Raw genomic sequence first — 12,359 nt, 5'->3', positions numbered from 1 at the left:
CAAGGGAAGGACAATGAGGTCTTTTCCAAAGTCCAAGGCCATGAGGGCTTACCTCTTGGTTTGAGATCATCATCTTCTGATTCTGACTCCCCTTCGTCAGCCACTGCAATTGGAACAGCTTTCAGAGGATGAACAAGTGGAGGAGAGTCCTGGACATGAAGATGGGGCAAAAGGGGAAAGGGGGAAAATCAGTGGTGAGTCTTCTTTGCAACAAGGTAAGGATACAGAGAAAATACAGCCAGACACTCAGATAGCCAGCATACAGCCAACAGTTTTACAAGCACGCCAGCGAAAACACGTACCTGGTCTGTTCCTTTTGACTGTGGGGCTGGACTGTGGGCGGCCAGCCGCTGGTCCAAGAATACCTCCTTTTCACATGCATAGCACCACACCCGGAATGTCGTCAAATTCACTGTCAGATTGTGCTTTTTGGCCTAGTGCATTAAAAACAAAAAACAAAAACAGAAATGCAATGAGACGGCATTTCATGTTTCAGATTTACATGCCCCAATAACCAGGAATGTACATATTACAGACTAGAGCCATATATAATCTTCCATAGCACTCAGGGCACATATTCAAAGTAGTCCATATCTCAGTGATATTTTATTATTTATTTACTTCATTTACACCCCCACTTCTCTCCCCAATGGGGGACCAAAATGGCTTACAACCATTTCCTCCTCTCCATTTTATCTTCAAAACACCCCTAATAAGGTAGGTTAGGCTCAGAGTGTGTGACATGCTCAGTGTTACTCAGTAAGTTTACATGGCAGTAAGAATTTGAACCTGGTGTCCCTCAGATCCTAGTCCAACCCACTAACCACTACACTTACTCCCGAACACTGTGGACCTCTCCTCTATGTATTTGTGGAGCCATTCCAGAGGACCTAATTCATTACACCTTATTCTGTCCTCTTTACACAGAGCCCAGATCTAAATTTCTCAGAGCATTTCTAAAGGTCCTAAATCTCTTTCCAGATCCAGAGAAGCTGCTCTTTAACTCCAATCAGACGCCAATCCGGATGTTTCCTACAAAGTGTCACTCTTAGCTTTAGGAGCCAAGAAAATCCAACCTAAAGCTGTTTTTAATCCGGGTGTTTAACGTATTTAATTGCTACCTTCTTGGGGGTCAGACTGTTTTAAAGTTATTTTAATGTTATTTTGTTATTTTAATGTTTTGTATGATAGATTGTGATGGCCTTTGGCCACAAACAATAAACTTTATCAACCACTACACCATGTTGGATCTCACATGCTTTATATGCAGACGGCCCCTGCTTCAGTCTTCGGTATATAAAGGAACTCAGGCCTCAGGCTTTAGGAATGAACCTGTGCTGGAGATCCTGAAGAGCTTCTGCCGGTTGGAGAAGGAAGCTCCAAGCTATGCGGGCGGCATAAAGTGGATGCATGCCCAGATGATGGGAGGGCCTGTATCACAGTGGCAAAACATATGCTCTGCAGGCAGAAGGCCACAAGTGGAGAGGAGCTCAGAGAGCAGAGGTGCAAGAGACTTCCTTGGCTGGAGGCCTTGGCGACTGGCCGCCAGAGCAGGCAGTCCTGGAACAAACAGGCCACAACATTTTTAAAAAATTATCAAGCTCTGTGTGTGGAACCTGTGCTGGACATTCAATGTTGCTATTAAGTTTTTTGGTTTGCAGGGTTGTGTCATCTTGCACAATTTGTAGTTTTGTTTTCCTTTTGCAATGACAGGTATCTCAACCTCAACTTTTCTGCTCTGGAAGACCAGCAATTGTGGGAAAACAGAAGCCACAGGATCGGAACTATATAAAGCAATCCCAATGGAAGTACCCCTCACCAGTGTCCCAACAAATCAGATATCTTTCCAGACACTCTATAGCACAAAAAACATCGACATATTTTCCAGTTTGTTTCCCTGCTCATGAGGCCTAGAAGAACCAGCCCAAAATAAATAAACGTGGCCATGTGACATCCTTTTGATTCTGCTGAAGGTACTACAATCCATCTTAGAAACCAAATCCTGTGTTCCAAAGGGCAAGAAAGCCAGCAAGATGTCAGATCTAGGCTCAGATTTGGGAAGCCTCATCTTGGAAGCTCTCTGGCTGGCACTGGGCAAATGGGCTGAATCTACTTCACGTGGTTTGTGCTGAAACTAAAGTGCTACTTGGAACTCCTTTGAAGAGAAAAGAACACAAAATCATTGTAAGCCCTTGGCAGGGCTCATCGTTTTTCAAGGCATCCTGGACTGGAGAGAGGACTGTTCAAAGTGCAGTTTAGGTACTGGGATTCATAGAAATATATGAAGTTGCCTTCACTTGAGTCAGACCATCAATTCATCTTGCTCTGTCTATATATACTAACTTGCAGCAGCTCTTGAGAGCTTCAGGCAGAGGAAGCCTTGCCCAACATCTGTGCCATAAGATTCTTTAACTAGAGATGCCAATGATGGAGCACCAGGTACTTTCTGCATGCAAGTAGATGCTTGACCACTGAGTTCTAGTCCCACCCCTTCACAACACACCTGGCACCTTGTGACAAAGGACTCTCACCTGTGCATGAAGGGTGCTGTGATCAGTAAAGGATTCCCCGCAACCAACATAAGTACAACCAACCTAGAGAGAGACAAGACAGAGCAGACACGATGTATAGAAGCGGCAAAAGAAACAACAAAGGGCAAAGAGAAACTGTATGTGACAGACATTCCCAGAATGTAGTGATCTGACACCCGAGATGAAGAAAATGTGCCCGATGCAATTCTGCACTTTACCAGTTCTGCACTTTACCATGGACTTGGTTTAAAAATGAGGAGAACTTAACTCTTGCAGACAGAAACGCATCTTTGAAAGCAAAGGGTTTTATCGTTTTTTACCTGAAGGCAGGCCCACAGGTTTGGTCCCCCTGCACCGCAAGACTGGCACGTCCCCTGGGTTCGCAAGGAAAGAAAGGAACAAATCTCAGGGGACCTCAATCCTTTTTTATGGCCCACAGGCCATTGAGAAACAAAACCCCCCCACTATTATAACATTAATAATGTACATCAAATCTCAGCATACATCATTTATCCTAGTATATCTAATAGTTTACGGCAGAGGTCCCCAACCTTTTTGAGCCTGCGGGCACATTTGGAATTCTGACAAGGCATGGTGGGCACAGCAGTAACATGTCTGCCACAAAAGGGCAGCAGCAGGATGCGGAGCCAGCCACAAAATGATTGCCACAGCTTAACTTCTGTAACGCAATATAGAATCTTTGTGCTGAAAAAAATCTGCACAGCCAATCAAACCTACAACAGTCAATCAAAAGTCTTGATGGGCAAAATCCCCTACCTGGTCCCACCCGCTTCCTAAAAACAGTTGGCAGGAGCCAGAAAAGGTGCCAGTGGGTGCCATGGCACCCATGGGCACCAAGTTGGGAACCCCTGGTTTAAGGGTTAAAATCTGAGTAGATAATACACCGGACATTAATTCGGCCTATATGTTTAATGCAGAGAACAGAAACTTAGCCACAGACACAGGACATTAACAATCCCTGACTGTACCGGCAATCTCTGACTGTAAGAGTGAAAGTCTTCTGCTCAAAGAATAGTTTTTTTAATCAACCAACACAGTTTCCAATAAATCCAAGGGCCCCTGTACATGAAATCTACAATGGAAAAACACATGAACTAATGTTTCAATCCGGTTAGCAGAGCAAGGACAAAAACTACAATTAGATGGAATGTTTTTGCATCTTTCTGTCAAGAGTGCAGATGGTAGCACGTTAAACCTAGCCAGCATAAAAACATGGCAATATCTTGGTACAGTTTGTATTGATAGATAACGTGCAATCCTCAGAAAAAAGACTATTATCCCAAAAGTCACTCAATTTTTCCTCTTAGGAACAAGCATCAGAGGTTTAGGGCATATATAATTGCTTTGAGCTCATGTCAGAAAAGCGGTATATAAATATTTTAAATATATAAATAAAAAATGCCACCAAGGACTTTTGCAGGTTTTTTTTTGGGGGGGGGGGATTAAAGCCTACAGCACCCGGTATTCCCAGGCAGTCTCCCATCCAAGTACTAACCAGGCCTGACCCTGCTTAGCTTCCGAGATCAGGCATGTTCAGGGTAGTATGGCCGTAGGCAACTTCTGCAGGTTTAACTGACCTTTCCTCTTCCCATGCAAACCTGAGATCTGTAGCTCTGCATGGTGAAGCCAGGAATCTCTAACAAACAATCCTCAGCATTCTCTCCAAACTAAAACCCCCAGCATTCGTTGAAATGCTTAACAAGAAAACTATAATAATAATACTTGGCATTTCTACAGTGCTTTCAGTGTACAAAGTGCTTCATGTTATCCTAGGAATTTCCCATAACAGCCCTGTAAGATAGGCCAGTACTAGCATCAACATATTGCAAATGGGAAGCTGAGGCTAGAAGAGAGGGGCTTCCTAAAGACACCTAATGAGTTCATGGCCCAGGCAAGATTTGCAGTGGCAACCTCCACAGTCACAGCTCACTGTCTTAGCAACTATGCTATGCCAGCTCTAGAGTCCCATCTCTTAAAGCCCTCAAGCCACACTGTGCCTGCCAAGCTCTTTTCTGTTCTTCCTTCCCCTCCCAGTATCACCTATTCCCCTACCCATGGGGGGGGGGGATCCCCTTCCACGTTTCCTGCCCAGGTTGCTAGCACTCCAAGTGAAGCAGAGGTGAGAATGCATGTAGCCCAATGAACAGCAAGTATGTAGTAGTAGGAGAAAGTGCAGTCAAGTCACAGCCAACTTATAGCAACCCCAGCAAGGCTTCTGATTGGCTGTGCAGATTTTAGAAACACTGCTTTGCGAGCAGCTGCTACCACATCTCAAGGATTCTCATTGTGTGTCTGAAGTTAAGCGGTGGCAATCATTTTGTGGCTGGTTTTGCCTCCTGTGGCAGCCATTTTGTGGCTGCGCACACTATGCCGTGTCAGAATTCCAAATGTGCCCGCAGGCTCAAAAGGCTGGGGACCCTTGCCTGAGGGTTTTCAAGGCAAGAGATGTGCAGAGGTGGTTTGCCATTGCCCAGCCACTGCTAAGCAGCCCTGGTCTTCCTTGGTGGTCTCCGATCCAAGTATTAACCAGGGCCAACCCTGCTTAGGGTCCAAGACCTGATGAGATCGGGCTAGCCTGGGACAGACTAAAAAAAGACAGGAAGTGGGCTGAATGTGTCTCTCAGTTCAATTAAGCATTATAACAGAGAAACAGGCTCTCCCATTGCAAATCTTCATTTACCTTTGACTTGAGAAGCAGGTCTTCCTTGGTGACCTCACCTATGGAGTCCAGGTGAGGACAAATGTCTCTTGGGTCAACCATTTTGTACCTAGTGCACCTATGCGGAGAGAAAGATGGCAGAAGAAATTGGTTTAGTTTCAAGTCTAGCTTTGCTAGTGTACGTCTAAAAAAAGGGGACAAACAAAATTAGCTTGACTTGCTGTTTTATGGTGAGGCTACACTGACTTGGAGAGTCTATTAGATGAGAGTTTTGTATTTTAAATTCCTGGTTCTTGCCTGTTCACATGTATGCCATTTTAAAATAGAAAAGTAGCCCCTAAATTATCAGTTACAGGCCTATGGTAAATGCTTGGCTGGTTGCCTCTTAAAGCCCCAAATTTAGGAAATTCAGTTCTCTACAGGAACTGTCCTACAGGGTTGAGGTGAAGGGGAAGGTGCGGAGGAAGCTTCAGAATAGTCCGCCAGGTTTTGTTGCAAGTCCCCATTTTTGGGTGGGCCACCTTCCAAACAGCCACTCTCAGGACAGTTTGCATAAAATTAAACAGTTAAAAACAATTCAAACAAACAAAAATACAACAAGAAACAATGATTAAAACAGTAGCAGCCAAATGCCCAAAGAAATAGAACAAACCCCGCCAACTTTATTAAGAGAGGATAAGGCTTAAAAATCAGTGGTATTTGATATTGCTTTGGGTAGCTATGGACAGAATTATCTTAACACACAGAACTAAAAACAGAACATGCTTCCAAAGACAGCAATTTGAGCACGTAAATATGTTAATGGCCAAGATTTCTGCAAAACAACTGAAACTCCAAACCTCTAGGAAGGAGGGAATTCTGCCATTCTGGAGATACCTACTAAAGGGTTATTACATTGATTATTCAGATTTTGGGGGCACACCAACTGTATAAGCCTACACAGATTTTTAATGTCACCCAACAGACCAGTTTGGATTGAACAGGTGCAGCTGGGATCCTACCTTGAAGGAAAGTGAAAGGAGTCTCAGAATCCAAGCTCCTGCGACTCAGTCTGCATCATTGCACGCCCAGGAAGAACCTACCAAAAGCAATGGGTTAGTTCTTATTTACAGAGCAATAACTCTGAGGAGTTCCCACAGTGTGACTGCAAGCAGTGTGTGAGGATGTGAAATAACAAACCAACTAGAATCAGCCACACTGGAGAGTTTCTGATCATGTGGGAACTCAGCTTTGGAGAATCTGTAGGTGGTCACCTTGCCCAGCAGCAATGCTCATCTCAGACTATTGTTCAGAGTTGTTCGGCTACGTATCTCAATTGCTATGGGGAGGTTGGGACGAGAATTATAAAATGTGCATCCTCATAGGCAAGGCTGAGTAACAACTTCCATTTAAGTCCTCTTGCCCAAGCAAACGTATATTAGTAAACTGTGGACTACCAGGAACCTTGGGGAGGGGTAAAAGAACAGCTCATTCTTATCCAAAATACAAAAACTTCACCATTTGCTCACCTGGCAGTGATTCATATGCAAAGGTGAGTAGCTCTTAACTACATACTGAAAATTTAAGGCTCAAAATAGCTTGCTGCACTAAACAATTCATGCAAAAAGGCCAGTTAGTTTTGCAACCCCTTGCTCAAAGAACTCCACACAGGATCTGCAGGGACTCCACTGACAGTCCAAGATATTCCAAGCACACAGTTAGGATTTTGTTTGCACAAAGATTTAAAAGCTTTTGGTACACAGTGGGAATAGATGAGAGTCCAATATCCTTGCACATGTGCATAAGTGCACCATTTTAAGTCTATTTCATCCAGAGTTGGGTCATATGTTGGACTGAGTTAACTGACACAAGGAGCAGCCAGCATGCGTCTAGGATGCCCTGCTAACAGCCAGGCCTTAGATGTAAGATAAAGAGAAAACCCTGATGCGACATCTAACTCTTACCAATCAAGAGATAAAACAGTTTTGCAGAGTGAAGGGGGAAGAACCCCACGAGCCATGCAAAGTGTGCAATTCTGCATGCTGACAAACTGGTACCAAACAGAATTTCAGCATTATTTCCAGCCAGCAGGCTTATCCACAGCCACTCATCTGGGTCATCCTTAGGCAAGGAAGGATTGCTATCTCATAACCGGCTTTACTGAAAACAAAACAAAACAAAAAGGTTCTCTTTTAGGCCACAAAACTCTATGTGTGGACTGGCAGGCTGGTGGGACTTTCTGTGGGCTACTAACTTCTTTGAAGACACAGTTATGCTTGGTGTTTTGTTTTTAACCACATTTTGTGCGCCCATCAGTGTCTTTTTGCAGCACTGAGGTCATAACAGTTCAACTAAGCAAGAAATAGCTTGTTTAGACGGTATGGCAGGTATGGATGAGAGATCTGGGGCCAAACCCTGTTCAGTTTTTGCCTCTCAATGTCACGTTAAGCTTTAAATGGCAGCCAGGTTATACCACCAATTCCTATCCTGAAGGGCACACGCACCAACACCAAACAAAAGGCAAACTCTTGGGGACTATTATTTTCATAGTGGAAAAGGGAGGAAAACCCAGACCTCCTCTTTAAAAGAGGAACAATGTTCCCCCATGTGACTGTGAATGCAACTGTGAATGTTTCAGGAGTAAGGCTTGCTCTTCTCCCTTGAAATACAAAAAGGAGCCAAGAATTCAGACATATTGCCAAATGACTTTGGTGAACTGCACATCCAGGGTGTAAAAACAGCATTATGTGAGCTGTAACTTAGTAGCAGAGGTCAAGCTTTGCACTGCGAGTCTAATTCTTGGACCCAAAGTAGAAGGAAAGACCTAGACTTACTTTAAAAATGTCAACACTGCCTTTCCTAAAAGCCCAAAGCACCTTACAATAGTAATTACCTTAAAACCAAACAAATAAGCCAATGCAAATTAAACACCTTACAAATTGACCCAATCACTATTTGACTAACTGCCCATAGCTTTCTGCTTTTATTTACTTAAAGAGGCTCAAGAACACAAGAAGCAGCTAAAATAAACTCAATGGACCAGCAGCCCGACTCAGTATGCTATATCATTAGACGATGTTTCTGCTTGGTTTTTTAAAACTTGTCTTTAAAAAACACACATTTATTATGTATGTTTTAAATCTGTTAGCAGCCTTGGTAGCTTTGATGAGAACACAAAAACAGAGTATAAATTTTATAAATAAATACAATTAAATAAATAACAAAGACCTAGTTCTCATTGGCGACAGCCAATGAGGCATAGTGGTTAAGGTGTGGGACTAGGATCTGGGAAACCCAGGTTCGAATCCCCACTCTGCCATGGAAACTTGCTGGGTGACCTTGGGCCAGTCACACACTCTCGGCCTCGATCCTGGCAAAGGTTTGGATGGGAGGCCTCCAAGGAATACCAGGGTCGTGACATGGAGGCAGGAAATGGCAAACCACCTCCGAACATCTCTTGCCTTGAAAATCCTACGGGGTCTCCATAAGTCAGCTGTGACTTGACAGCAAAAAAAAAAAAGTTCTCATTGAGGCAATGATCCAGTGTCTATGTTATACACTAGGATCAAACGATTAACTTTTTAAAATTCTCAACACTGAAAACTAGATGATCAGGAAAAAGATTAATAGACAAGGTAAGGTAAAGGTCCCGTGCAAGCACCAGGTCATTCCTGACCCATGGGGAGACGTCACATCCCAACGTTTTCTAGGCAGACTTTGTTTGCGGGGTGGTTTGCCAGTGCCTTCCCCAGTCATCTTCCCTTTACCCCCAGCAAGGTGGGTACTCATTTTACTGACCTTGGAAGGATGGAAGGCTGAGTCAACCTTGAGCCGACTTCCGTCGGGATCGAACTCAGGTCGTGAGCAGAGCTTTTAACTGCAGTACTGCAGCTTAACACTTTGCGCCACGGGGCTCCTGACAAGACTCCGCCATAATTCTCTAGTTTTCTACAAGCACAGAATTTATTTTGTACAGAGACGTAGCCAGTCATGGGAGCCTGTACTTGATGGGGTAGAGCCCCGACACAGATGTTACAGTTTCAGGGAGAACTAAGCAACAGAAATTCACTCTTGGGTAAGCTGCCAACACAGCAGCATTTAATATTTTTGGGGCTTGGTGTCTTCTGGTAAAACTCATTTTTAAAAACAGAAGCACCCCAACTCTGTTCCCGTTTTCAGCATCCCTCCTTCCAACATGCAAAATGGCCCTTGCCCTGAACCTGCTGCTGAATAAGCAAGTGGGGGGATGACCCAGCACAGGATCTGGGAGAGAAGTATGCCCTGAATACACACCCACCCCACTTCTAAATAGGTGACTGGATGCACTCTTACGAAAACGTTGGAATTCCTCTTTCCATGGTCTCTATCCCCTGCAGGTCCAGGATGCTCATGCAAGCCAGAAGACAAAAGCCTTCGGTTCCTCCAATGTAAAGCAAAATGCTTCTCTGGAAACCTTTCCCTGCTAGTCTGCAAAGGACCAGATGGTTATCCTGACAAAACAACTCTTCCCCCACGACTATCACTGCAGAGCATCCAAGGCTGAGCAGCAGACTGTCCTTTCCGACAGAAGAACAAGGCATTACTCATCATTTTTTCTAACAGCTGGTGCTGCTGCGTCCCCCTGTCCCTTTCTGCCCAAACCCTCAGGTTTCATCTTCTCAGTTTCTTGCAGATGCCTGGAGGAGGAGCAGAAGGTGAAACTCCAAAACCTTGCAGGTACTCACAGGTCTATTTGCACTGCTCATCTTGAATACCACGTCTGAAGAGGTACAGCTATGTACAATCCAAGCTTGTAAAACCATTGCAAAACGCTTGCTTGTTACTTGTCATGGATCGTGAAGCTTGAGGTGATGCAATGAATTGCCTTGAGAGTCAGACTAGGAACAAGAAGACAAGGGCTGAAATTCCCACTTGGCCGTGGAAGCTTACTAGGTCACCTTGGACCAGTCACTCTCTCACTCTAGGCTACCTCACAGGGCTGCTGTGAGGATACAATGGAGGAGGGAAGAATCCTGCATGCCACCCCAAGCATCCTAGAGGAAGAGAAGGGTAAAAATATACTAGATAGAATCCTGCTTATTGAGGAACTCAACCCTCATAATTTTGTAAAATCTGTCCGATGCACTAGATGTGCATCTTCTGATGGTTTTTGTAGGCCAGTTGTCTGCTCATGCAAGAGGATGCAGGCACCTTACAGCTTCCACGTGGCTTCTCCAGCTCATCAAAGGACATCTGCACCAAAATCAGAAATCCAACTTGCGCAAAAATTTGTTGCCTGGCCTGCTTTACCACAAACCCTCCAGTATTATCTAAAAGCCATGTTTTGCATCATATTCTGGCAGTATTCCAAAATCGAGTCTACCACCACAAAGTCCACTTCTCAATCCTCTTGGGCATTATTCCAAACCTAAGAACACACCATATCACAAGTATATAGGTGTGTTCCTGCATTCTTCCTCGCACATGCTCCCCAGAGATCATGGTTAAATTGACACCACTAACTCCCTAGTATTTATTCCACAATTACCACTGCCACTCCTGGTCCCACAACATGAACCACAAATTAGCACAAGACTTGCATTTTAAACATGAGAATGCTTTAAACTTCATTTCTGCCTACTGTGTACGAAATGGGATGTAGAAGTGTTAAACGAGAACTGATCTTATGAAGCAACCAAGATTCTCAAAGAGATTTTGCCTGATAGGATTTATTTATTACATGACAAAGCACCTTCAAGTCTACCACATGCCAACTCCCCCCCCCTTCCACCCAAGAAAATATCCAAGGGGGAAAATCCAACATATCCCAATTCAAAACCCTATGCAAAATCAATTTTTCCAAAGTAATGACATACCTGGGGGAAGGGGGGGGAGAGCAATAAATTTGTCTCAGGATACTCCCACTGTAACATTCATAACTAACTCTGGGGAGGGAGGCACATCTTGCAGTCACCAGCACCATTCAGAGCGGCCTCGTCCATCAGCACTCCAAACGTGCCCCATACAGTAGTGATCACTGCATAAATTGACAATGGGGAGGATAGCAAAGAACCACCCCTCTACATTATTTCCCCATGTTAATCCCTGGGGAGGGGTAGGTGGGGGAAATCAGCTGCCTTGAATGCTTTTGGGGGGAATCTGTGCAAAAAAGGCAAAGTATAAGTAGTTTAGCCCTGACCTGGATGGGCCAGGCTAGCCTGATCTCGTCAGATCTCAGAAGCGAAGCAGGGTCAGCCCTGGTTAGTATTTGGATGGGAGACCACCAAGGAATAGCAGGGTTGCTGTGCAGAGGAAGGCACTGGCAAACCACCTCTGCTAGTCTCTTGCCCTGAAAACCCCAAAAGGGGGTCGCCATAAGTCGGTTGCGCCTTGACGGCACTTTACACACATACACAACCTGGAGGGTGCAAGCTAGCCCCATCTCAGAAGCTAAGCAGGGTCAGCCCAGGTTGGCACTGGGATGGGAGACCACCAAGGAAGTCCAGGGTTGCTCTGCAGAGCCAGGTAATGGCAAACCACCTCTGCTAGTCTCGTGCCTTGAAAACCCCAAAAGGGGGTCGCCATAAGTCCGCTGCGACTTGAAGGCACTTTACAAACACATATAAGTAGTTTAATTAAATCCCCCCCCAAAAAAATTAGCAACAAGTTGTGCAAAGACTCAGCCCCCCCCCCCACTTATCCAGCTCCAAAGTCAGTGCAGGTAACAAAAACCCCTTTCAGGGACCCTCCCCACCCCTCCCCAGCTGATAAGTAATATTGACAAGAGTCCCTGTCCCAAACGAACAACGAGAAGGCCCTGCGAAGCCCGCTCCCTTTCCAGCCCCCTCCTCACGTCAACGGTGGGGATCCTGCCACCCTCCACCCTCACTCCCCTACCCCGAGATAACGGTGACACCCCCACCCCCCCAATGGCTCGAGCCCTCCTTTCCCTATCCCCCTCCCCTATCCGAACTCCCCCTGACACCCGCGCGGCCCGCGAGACCCCTTCCCCCGGGAAAGCGCCTCTCCCGGGGCGAACGCTTAGGCGAGGCCGGGGCTTAGGGGGCCGCGCTAGGCCTCGCCCCTCGGAGCGGGCGGGCGAGGCGACGCGGGCGAGGCGAGGGGCGGCCCCGTCCGTTCGAGGCCCGGACAGCCGCTTTTACCTGCCGCCCCGGCAGGGAGAGGCGATG

The 12,359-nt window shown here is 45.6% G+C and overlaps 1 protein-coding gene and 1 pseudogene across 1 annotated transcript in view; both read right to left on the bottom strand.

Moving 5' to 3' along the window:
* Nucleotides 1-5,324, bottom strand: part of USP20 (ubiquitin specific peptidase 20) — a 40,665-nt gene extending 35,341 nt beyond the window's left edge. Inside the window, exons 1-5 of the mRNA XM_056860280.1 lie at nucleotides 5,233-5,324; nucleotides 2,852-2,905; nucleotides 2,532-2,594; nucleotides 303-434; nucleotides 53-149 (exon numbers count right to left, since the gene is read on the bottom strand). Coding sequence (XP_056716258.1) covers nucleotides 53-149; nucleotides 303-434; nucleotides 2,532-2,594; nucleotides 2,852-2,905; nucleotides 5,233-5,313 — 427 coding nt within the window. The 5' untranslated portion in view covers nucleotides 5,314-5,324. The remainder of the gene's footprint in view (nucleotides 1-52; nucleotides 150-302; nucleotides 435-2,531; nucleotides 2,595-2,851; nucleotides 2,906-5,232) is intronic.
* On the bottom strand, nucleotides 3,999-4,107 carry LOC130487506 (5S ribosomal RNA; annotated as a pseudogene).
* Nucleotides 5,325-12,359: the final 7,035 nt, after the last annotated feature.

Source organism: Euleptes europaea, chromosome 14 (genome assembly GCF_029931775.1).
Source record: "Euleptes europaea isolate rEulEur1 chromosome 14, rEulEur1.hap1, whole genome shotgun sequence".
NCBI classification, from domain to species: Eukaryota; Metazoa; Chordata; class Lepidosauria; order Squamata; family Sphaerodactylidae; genus Euleptes; species Euleptes europaea.
The sequence above is the reverse complement of the archived record's forward strand: the minus strand, read 5'-3'. Positions and strand labels throughout refer to the sequence as shown.